General features: G+C 42.0%; 1 protein-coding gene across 3 annotated transcripts in view; it reads left to right on the forward strand.

Moving 5' to 3' along the window:
- The window catches only part of CENPF (centromere protein F), a 63,297-nt gene that overhangs the window by 49,537 nt on the left and 3,011 nt on the right, over positions 1–10,749 (forward strand). For all 3 annotated transcript variants that reach the window (XM_040446461.1, XM_040446463.1, XM_040446462.1), the window contains exons 16-19: positions 311–472; positions 3,818–3,980; positions 5,231–5,704; positions 7,232–7,410. In XM_040446461.1, coding sequence (XP_040302395.1) covers positions 311–472; positions 3,818–3,980; positions 5,231–5,704; positions 7,232–7,410 — 978 coding nt within the window. The remainder of the gene's footprint in view (positions 1–310; positions 473–3,817; positions 3,981–5,230; positions 5,705–7,231; positions 7,411–10,749) is intronic.

Here is a 10,749-nt window from a genome sequence, read left to right on the forward strand (position 1 = left end):
CTGGGGAGTGGTGCGTTGGCCATAGTAATGAGGCATGTTTCAAGAAGGTCCATTGATGTGCATTATTACGCAAGACAATCTTATGTAAGGTCCCCATCATATTACCTTCACTGTCTTCTCCAGATACCGTCCAGATCTTATTTTACGATGTGAGTTTTTAAAATCTATTTCTGTCTTGGAATAGAATAATAGGAGAAGCCCAAGGACTATTTGAAATGGCCCTTGCGACAGCAATTTTCTTTTTCGTTTGTTTTCCTTATAATTTTTTTAAGCTGAGCCTCCTGGCTAAGGTGACGTTTTTCTGCCCTAGTATGAGATGGAAATCCAGACTTACAGAGAGAAGCTGACTTCCAGTGAAGAATGGCTGTGCTCACAGAAGGCAGAGATGGAACTCTTGAAGTCCAGTAAAGAAGAACTCAATAATTCTTTGAAAGCTGCTACTCAGATGTTAGAAGAATTGAAGAAAACCAAGGTATGTTCATTTCTCATTACTTCATAACTTAGAAGATACATGAGGATAATGGTTGTTTTCATTGCATGGAATTAATGCTTTCATCCTGTTATCAAAATTTTTGGGGGGCCCCTGGGTGGCTCAGTCCGGGGCGCCTGGGTGGCTCAGTCGGTTAAGCGTCCGACTTCGGCTCAGGTCACGATCTCGTGGTCCGTGAGTTCGAGCCCCGCGTCGGGCTCTGTGCTGACTGCTCAGAGCCTGGAGCCTGTTTCAGATTCTGTGTCTCTCCTGGCAGAGAGAGGGAGTTCATGCTCTGTCTCTGTCTCAAAAATAAATAAACGTTAAAAAAAAAAAATTTGTTTTTAAAAAATTTTTTTGTAGTCAAAAATAAAAGCATCATTTTTCTGCTGAGTTATTTTTATTTTTTTTTTAAAGTTTACTTATTTTGGGGCGCCTGGGTGGCGCAGTCGGTTAAGCGTCCGACTTCAGCCAGGTCACGATCTCACGGTCCGTGAGTTCGAGCCCCGCGTCAGGCTCTGGGCTGATGGCTCAGAGCCTGGAGCCTGTTTCCGATTCTGTGTCTCCCTCTCTCTCTGCCCCTCGCCCGTTCATGCTCTGTCTCTCTCTGTCCCAAAAATAAATAAACGTTGAAAAAAAAAAATAAAAAAATAAATAAAGTTTACTTATTTTGAGAGAGAAAGTACAAGTGGGGGAGGGACCGAGGGAGAGGGAGAGAGAGAATCCCAAGTAGGCTCCGTGCTATCAGTGCAGAGCCTGATGCAGGGCTTGAACCCACGAACTGTGAACACCTGAGCCAACCTCAAGAGTCGGATTGAGCCACCCAGTCTCCCTGCTGAGTTATTTTTAAAAGGCAGTGGATGGTCTGCAGTCTCACAGCTTGGATATACTTTATACATCGCTCAGTGAATCCTCCCAAACTAGAGGATGGTAAAGACTTTCTCAAGATGGATATGAAGATCAAGATGATAGCCAATTGGGACAGGCCTCTCCAGCTATAGATAATAATCTGGTGGGTAATTCCGAAGTCTTGCTTCACTGGTTTCCAAGTTCACTGCCGTCACCAGCCCACTTTTCCCGTGCCTCATGCGGAGATCAAGGTGTGCCAGAGCACTTGGCCATACACACATATGTGTCCTTTCTCCTCTTTATCTCCACGCAAGGTTCCTTTACGAAAAAAAGAGGTGAACCAGTAGTCTTGGGATTGTTCAGTTATAGTTGGTGCTACAGTAATCCTACTTGGAAAGAGAGGCTGTTTGATTCTTACAGATATTTTTCATAAGATGAATACCATCCAGGATGTATAATAATGAACTTGGAAGATAAATATCTACAAAGGTCTTTACGTAAAGATGGTTTAAATTGTAAAAATTATGATACTGTATATTGAATATAGTCAAATAGAAAAGTAGGTGTAAACTTAACATTTGTTGCTCTTAAACAGTTCTCAAGGTGAAGGAAATACTGACAAAATACAAACTATTAACAGTCACAGTAACATTAACGGTCAATCGTGTTCTGCTACTACAAAATGAGACATATTTAGTAATAGAGCTTCAGATTTACTTTTTATTTATTCATTTCCTTTTTTATATTTATTTATTTATTTATTTATTTATTTAATATGAAGTTTATTGTCAAATTGATTTCCATACAATACCCAGTGTTCATCCCAACAGGTGCCTCAATGCCCATCACCCACTCTCCCCTCCCTCCCACCCCCCATCAACCCTCAGTTTATTCTCAGTTTTTAAGAGTCTCTTATGGTTTGGCTCTCTCTCTCTCTAACATTTTTTTTCCTTCCGCTCCCCCATGGTCTTCTGTTAAGTTTCTCAGGATCCACATAAGAGTTTCACTTCCTTTTTTTAAAAAAATGGAGGTAAAATTGATATATGATGAGTTATTAGTTTCAGGTGTGCTTTCTAAAGCTTGTCTAATCTTTGACCGTCCTGTGGAGAATGTCTCTGCATACACATCATGTACAAAATGGCTTCTTGTTAGATGAGCCTATTCAGATGCATATAATTTTAATGAGGTACCAGTTAATCAGCACTGTTGAATTGGAATTAAATGGATCTGTAATCCAGTGATGGTTGGAATCAGAAATAGAAAATTCTGGAAGTGCGGATTTACTGCAACACTGCTAATACATTATTTCAAGATGAAATAATATACCAAGAATGAAATCTACATGCAACATGAAATTGATGCTCAGGTTTTTTTTTTTTTTTTTTTAAATAGTTTGGTCTGCCTTTGTATGATCATGATCTCTTATTGGAAACTCTTGGAGCTAGTTTGTTTTAGAAGTCTTGCATTTTTGGGGCGCCTGGGTGGCGCAGTCGGTTAAGCGTCCGACTTCAGCCAGGTCACGATCTCGCGGTCCGTGAGTTCGAGCCCCGCGTCAGGCTCTGGGCTGATGGCTCAGAGCCTGGAGCTTGTTTCCGATTCTGTGTCTCCCTCTCTCTCTGCCCCTCCCCCGTTCATGCTCTGTCTCTCTCTGTCCTAAAAATAAATAAACGTTGAAAAAAAAAATTTAAAAAAAAAAGAAGTCTTGCATTTTTTAGATATTACATAATACAGTGCATGTTATGGAGTATCCCAGCAGGGTCTGGGGTAATCTATCATAATCAGATTCATATTTCTGCAACAAGATGCGTGACTATTCTCACAAGGTGGGATAAATAAAGACTATATATAACTACCTCTGTATCTTAAAATTTTCCTCTAAATCATTGTCAGAGCTTTTTTTTTTTTTTTTTTTTTTTTGGAATTTGCAGATGTGGTTAAGGAACAGTGTGAACTACACTCCTGAGAAGTGTGTGATGCCATCAGTCTCTTACCATCCTATTCGCTTTCTATTTGAGCAGCCGTAGAATTTAAATTTGTATTATGAGCCATAATATTCTTTGGCTTTCACTTGGCGTCACCAAAACAAATGCCATCTTGGGTATTGAAATTGTCAACAGCACGGGCTACAGATGGAAACACAAGTCTATCCTCAAGAATTTTTGACCCACCAAACATATGTCCATTATCTCCCACCCTAACCCCCAGGTGTGATTCCCATTGGACAAACCCTGTCGTGGGCTCCTTCCTCGGGCACTGTCTTAGGAACCAAGATTTATGCTTGCTGATACTCAGAAAGTGACAAAACCACAGTGTCTACTGGGGAGACCTAGGAAACCGAGTAGGGAAGATGAATTGTTTTATGCATCTTTAGATGTTTTATTTTGAACATCATAATACTTAAATTTATAATATATGGTTCTTAATGATATCTCATGATTATTTTCCCATATGCTCATACGAAGAAATTCAAAGTTTTAAATTCAAGGTGTTGTTTTGTAGGCGGACAGTGTAAAATATACAGATCAGTTGAAGAAGGAAAATGAGCGTTCGCAGGGGAAAATAAAGTTGTTGATCAAATCCTGCAAACAGCTGGAAGAGGAAAAGGAGATGTTACAGAAAGAGCTGTCTCACCTTGAAGGCACACAAGAGAAACAGAAAACAGGTAGGTGTTAACTAGGCACATCCATCAGCCAAAACTCTTCCACTCGTGAAGTCACACACAGGTGGTGTGTCGGCATACAAGCGTTTTCAGTGCTCTGTCCTGCACCGCGTGCTGATTCTCAGCAGTTGCCATTTTCCAGTTTCTGAATTTTGTGCTTGGCTTGGGGTCATAGGGTTAATAGGATTCCGAACGAAGTCTGCATATTGAAATAGAATCATTGCATGTTCTGTTCTATAAAACACAAACTGGCAGCACTTTTTGCTAATGAGCTATTGCAAAAAGAGTTTTTCACGTGCATGTCCATTTATGTAGTTGCTACGTCAGAGGCAGATTGACATTCTGAGCTGGCATTGGTGATTTAGCAACAGCTGATTCTGGTTGTCCTTGGCCCATCCTCGTGGGTCAACTAAATGGAAGGCTTAGGGGCTGTATGTTTGGGTGTGGAGGTAAAATAAAAAAGAAATGGCAACTGTCCTTGTGACTTTTCTGCACTCCTGTCTTCAGAGCAGAATGCTCTTACTGTGTGGAAAGATGATGGCAAGCATAGTATAAGGTGAGGGGCCCTTCTGGACCATAGCTGCACAGGGTGGGTGGGTGACCTTCCCTGCCGAGAAGAGTACTTGGGAGTATATTGTAGATCCAGAGAGTTTTTCCAGTGGATTCAGTGCTAATAACCATGGCAGCTACAAATTGACCAAGATTCCCACCTCTGAAGCACTTGTCCGTCAGAACCTCCACTTGCCCATCAGAACCAAGCACTGGTCCATCAGAACCTCCACTGCTTTAAAAAAAAAAAAAAAAAAAAAAAAAAAGCTGTTTTGGACTTGTCTTGTCACTGACCTGCTTCTGGTTCCCAAAGCCATTACAACAGACTTCATATTCTTTACCAATTTTTATTGTTTGTTCACTTATGATGGAAAGAATGGGCAGGTGAAAATCGGGGATGTGCTAGATTAACTCATCTGATCTCATATGAACTACAAGATGGGTTGGCTGGAATATGCATTTGAGATTTTGATAGATTTTATTTAAGCTATCCTAAGGAATGTCCTATAATCTACTAGACTTGTACCTTGGTATGATCCCTTCCAACAAGAGTTGTTTGACCTACGAGAACATATAGATATGTCTTCCCCCACCTTCTCTAAAAGAAAACCAAATAACGACTCTGAGGTTGTCGGCTTTACGATGCCCAGTGTCAACTAGAGAAGTGTCATGTGATGTACAGTGTGTCCCTTTACTTCGGACAGGTGCTGTTGTGGATTCTAATGTAAAGGAATTAATGGCTGAGATAAAAGAATTGAAAGAAACTCTCGAAGAGAAAAGCCAGGAGGCCGATGAATACTTGGACAAGTATTGTTCCCTGCTCATAAGCCATGAGAAGTTAGAGAAAGCCAAAGAGATGTTGGAGACACAAGTTGCTCGTCTGTGTTCACAGTCTAAACTTAATCTCCAGAGTTCTCCTTTGCTAAATGCAGTTGTTCCAGAATCCTCTCCAGCCCCTTCTGCTACTGAAAAGAAGTTATCATCCAGCCAAAATAAAGCCCCAGGCAAAAGGCAAAGGTCCATTGGGATTCCAGAAGATGGAGGGGGCGCAGCGCCTTCTACCCCAGAGACGTTTTCGAAAAAGAGTAGGAAAGCCAGCAAAAGTGGTATTCACCCCTCCGAGGATGCCAAACACACTGAGTTTGAGCCAGAGGGACTTCCGGAAGTTGTAAAGAAAGGTATGCGTCATTTAAAAGCAAAATTATTTGTGTTCTTTTGAAATTCCAAATAAAAATTCACATACGAAAAGACAGAAGAAGCATTTATGTTTTAGTTTGTTGCATGACAATACTCTTGACCTTCAGAAGCAATAGTCCACCTTTAAATTGCTAAGGTATGTTTTGTTTTGTTTTGTTTGTTTGCTCGTTTTCCTGCATGAGGAAAGGACTAAGATCTAATTACTCATGTTACAGTACAAAATGTGCTAATAGATTTGAAGAATGACTATTCAAAGCTTGTTCAGGATTTGATATTCCTGGGCTGAAAATTCCCCAAATCAAGGGCACTCTTCAAGCTTTTTTTTTTTTTTTTTTCCCTGTTAGTCCTCGTCTCATCCAGGTAGGAGGTGAACTGGGGGATGTGCCTCTTGGCTGGAGCTGCTCAGCACTTGTTTTTTTTTTGTTTTGTTTTTGTTTTTGTTTTGTTTAAACTCAGTGATCTTCAGAGTGTGGGCCAGGGACTGGGGCCAGTCTAGGAACCGTGTGTTACTGGTCCATGACAAAAAAAAGTAATGTTCAGAAATCAATAGTAAGAGTTTAAAAATGTTCATAACAATTTGACATTGTTGCCACATGCAGGCATGTCGTGAATGTGAGTTCTCCCTTGGCTCATTCTTACTTGGTTATACAGGAGTAGCATTCCACGGCAAGTTGGAAATTACCCCCATGCCTTTCCCTCAAAAAATTATCAACACTAATTCTTTGCCCTAGATGATTTGAGGGACACCGTTCTGAGTAACTCTGGCTCTCAGGAAATCTGGCCCCCAAATAATTCGTTATATCTTCCTCATTCCTGTTTTTTATTTGTAGTGAAAGGGTTAAAAACGAAAGCAAATAGTTGCCTTAGTCAGCCATTAATGCCCTCTGGAGGGTGTGCGCCATGCCCATCGGGACCGAGTTTCTCTTCCTCACCTCAGGTCACGTCCATTGCCACTATGGAGGGAGACAATGTGAGCAGACTGTGAAATCACTCTTTGGGAGTCGGCTGTCTCCTCCCACCCAGTCTCTACATGGGAGTGGGCACCTGTGGAGCAGTGGCTCTTACCATTTGACCTTCTCTTGTTTTAAGCAAGAGTCGGCCTTTTTTTTTCCTTTCCTCTTCTTTCCATTTTACCCCCCTTTTTGTCTCCAATCCAAATGTTATGGAAAGGCTTGCTCGTGTGTTCTGCAGATCTTAGAGGAATGTGAGTTAAGACATCCACATGAGAAGAAGAGGAAGCAGGAAATACATTTTTTGTTTAATGTTGTTTCCCCTTCTTTTTCCATTGTGTTTTCCTGTGTGTCTGGGAAGAGAACACCTGCCCACTACTTATTTGATTTGGGGGTTCCCAGGGCAGCTGTGAAGTTAATCCATTGTCCATTGTGGCTAGCAGAAAGTGTTTTTGGAGGTACTCTCATGTTTGTTGAAACTTTACTTGATACATATCGTTTCCCTTGTAGATAGAATTGGACCCAGCAGTGTTGACAGTCAGCATTTTTTGCCCGTAGGGTTCGCTGATATCCCAACGGGAAAGACAAGCCCGTATGTCCTTCGGAGAACAACCATGCCAACTCGGACCAGCCCCCGCCTCGCTGCCCAGAAGTTAACACCATCCCCACTAAGCCTCAACAAAGAAAATCATACCGAAACCTCCAAACCAACAGCTGGTGGCAGCAGATCACAAAAGGTAAACTCCGGCGAACACGTCTCCACCCTTCCAAATCCAGGAAGTTACAGTGTTTTCTGGGCAAGGGTCTGACACAGCACCCCCTGACCCAGGAGCTCTTTAAAGCCTGGCCTTCTTTCTCCACGTGCCAGAAGTAAGCCAGGCCTGAGGACGGTAGGGAGCTGACCAGGGGATAAACATTACATTATCCTGCGGCTGCAGTCTCATCCTTGATCCGACAGGCCCCTTACAGTTTGACGGAAAATGTTAAATAATGAGAAATTGTCGATCAGAACTCAAAGGATTTTGTAAGCAAGGTTCGAGCTGTACGTTAAAGAAATTGAAAGGTAGTCTTTCTTTTGACCACAGGCATTGGTCATGGCTTATTTCACACTTTTCCCTCTAATTCATTGCCCCATGCCCCGGCTGCCAATTCTTTTTTATTTTTCTTCTTTCTTTTTTACTCCTTTACTTTACAAAAAGCAAGTATTTCAGTAGACATCTAAAGAAAGGGTCTCTGTTGACACATCTGTCTATTTTGATTGTTGAGGGTGGGACGACGATTTTAGTGACCTCTGTGCACCTGGCAAACGGCCCAGTAAATGTCATTTAAAGCATCGAGAATATTCACTTTGCAGATCTTTGTTCCATTATTCTATAAGGAATACTAGCACTTATGTACGCAAAGTATATGCATTTTATTGCACTCGTAGTAAGCGGTGTGATAGAAGAAAGAAGAAAGTAAGGTTCACAAAGATCTAACCTGCCCAGAGTTAACGCTTACTGTCTCTCACCTCCACAGTCTTGCTCTTTTCCCCAGCGTTACTCAAACAAGAGGTCGCAGGAACGTTGCTGGAATAGTTCTAAGAATTCTAAAATTTTGTGATTTTACTTGCTTGCTAGAGTTTGAGTAACTATGCAGTGTGATTACCTTGACCCAGCAAACAAAGCTTTGAAAGTGTAGGAACCCCTATCTGTGTAATGTAATAATTCTTTAAGTGACTAGGCCTGCTCCTCATCAGGATTTTAGATACCAAAATACAAAGACATTGGTGATTAGGTGCATCAAAACAAGAACATATTTGTAAGTGTTATGTTGATATATAAGAGCTGTAAGCCTTAAGGAATGTAATACCTGGTGTTAAGTTTTTTCATGACTTACATACTAAATAATTTTTATTATTAATTATTTATTAATAATTTTATTATTAATTATTTATTAATAATTTTATTAATTCAGAGGTAAGGAAGAAAGCTCTAGCATTTTCTTTCACTCATCAAAATGAGCCCATCCGTTACCCGTATTAGAAATATTGACCATTTTGTGCAAATCCGCACCCCTCCGGCCCCCAGCCCCTGGCCCTTCTCTCTTTCTTTCTTTTTCTCACACATTCACTTTCGGATCTAGCTTTTGAATTCTGGGAACAACAAAACACTGAAGAGGGTACTGGAGTAAGTCTTGACTTTCCAGTGACCATAAGAACAGCTTCTTTTCCATAAAGTAACCAGTACCCATGGAAAGGGAAGTTTCCAAGCTTGACCAAAGCTTTCAACCACAAGACAAGTCCTGACCTGCGGTACAGGTTTAGGCTCTGGGGCAGGCTGTGCTACTTCCCTCACTGGGTGGCTGACCGGGAGCCCGTCCTCACTCCTCGTACATGCTAACGTCCATTCCTGCTTGTCTCACACCTTTGGTGATCACAAGTGAACTACTTAGCTGTCTGGCTCTCTCAAACCAGAAAATCTTTTTTTTTTTTTTTTTAATGTTTATTTAGTTTTGAGAGAGAAACAGAGTGTGAACAGGGGAGGGGCAGAGAGGGAGGGAGACACAGAATCCGAAGCAGGTTCCGGGGCTCTGAGCTGTCAGCACAGAGCCCAACACGGGGCTCGAATCCATGAACCGTGAGATCATGACCTGAGCGGAAGTCAGACGCTTAACTGACTGAGCCACCCAGGCGCCCCCCCTTAAAACAGAAAATCTTGACACATACGTAGCACCCTGTACTTTCACTGGTTTAAGGTGGCTCACTTTATCATAATTACTTGTTAAATATCTGCCTTCTGAGTTGCAGGAGGAGTACTGCGAGGTCCCTGATTATGACTATAGCTTACCTGTGTCCTCATGTCTAATACAATGTCTGACACTGAACAGATTATTTGTTGAATGACTGGGGCTGTTAGTCTTGTCCTGAAGCGATTACGATAATAGATGTTTAAACGTATGTTAGGAAACCATCTCATGAAATCACCACATGGGTCATTTTTTTCCTTCTTTTATGAGGAATTGATGGAAAAGCAGTTTACGTGGGGGGTTCAGACTTATTATCTAGGAACAAGAGCTCTGCACACTAGGGGGCCTGCTTTCCACACCACTGTTGAGTCTGCAGAGTACAGAGTAGTAACCATGGTTTCCTGCAGATTTGTGTTCGATGCATCGGCTACAGGCTGCAGTTGGCTCCAGCAGTTATGAATCGCTAAGCAATTTTGCGCACTTGTGCAAATGAATGGGGGTGGTTCCTCTTGAGAGGAGGTTATAGGAGACTTCGTGGTTAGATGCAAACTCTTCAAAACGCAGCCTATTGATTTTTAATTTAATTCAGCATTTTCTCAGTCGCCTTGTAAAAATGCTTGCCTCATCTGTTAAGGGTATTTCATCATTCAGTTTGAATGAATAGAGCCAAGGTATCCTTTCCTAAAGCTGTTGCTTAGAAACTCAGGATTATGAGCCCTTGCCTGAAGTGACTGGCTGAAGGTCTGAGACAGACAATTCCCTAGGTCATTCAGCAGGACCTTTAGTGACATCTGTCAGGACCTTTAGGGAAATCTGTCAGGTTTAGTGCAGAGTAGGTGAGGATCATTTTCTGTTATGTCCCTGGGTTGAACGAGCCCAGGAGCTCCTTGCTTGCTGGGGATAAGCGAGTCACGATTGTGGACTTGGTCTGAACCCGGGGTTGGTGGTCAGTTCCAGAGGACCTGCCCCTAAATTGTAGAGGGTGATGGTGATCAGTATAGTGGCGCCCTGCGTTCCTTCCTATGAATGAGGTTCACTTTTACTGCACCATCTGCATAGTCGCCCTCTGGCCACTGTGGCTGCAGACATAGTTTGTAAGACAGTCCAGGTTGGGGTGCACTTAATAGTTTAGACACTTGGTGAATTAGACCTCACCTACTTATATAGACAAGTCTGAGACCAACCCGCCAACATGAGGATCAACTTCACAGTTTAAACTGATCATAGACAATAATTTCCTCAGCTCAGTATCAGAGAAATTGAGTCTAGAGGGGGAACCCAAGGGGTAGACTTGGGCTATTTAATTGGGATTAAGAAAGAGTTTTATTGGGCCCCTGGGTGGCTCAGTT

Source organism: Herpailurus yagouaroundi, unplaced genomic scaffold (assembly GCF_014898765.1).
Source record: "Herpailurus yagouaroundi ecotype Mexico unplaced genomic scaffold, PumYag 195, whole genome shotgun sequence".
NCBI classification, from domain to species: Eukaryota; Metazoa; Chordata; class Mammalia; order Carnivora; family Felidae; genus Herpailurus; species Herpailurus yagouaroundi.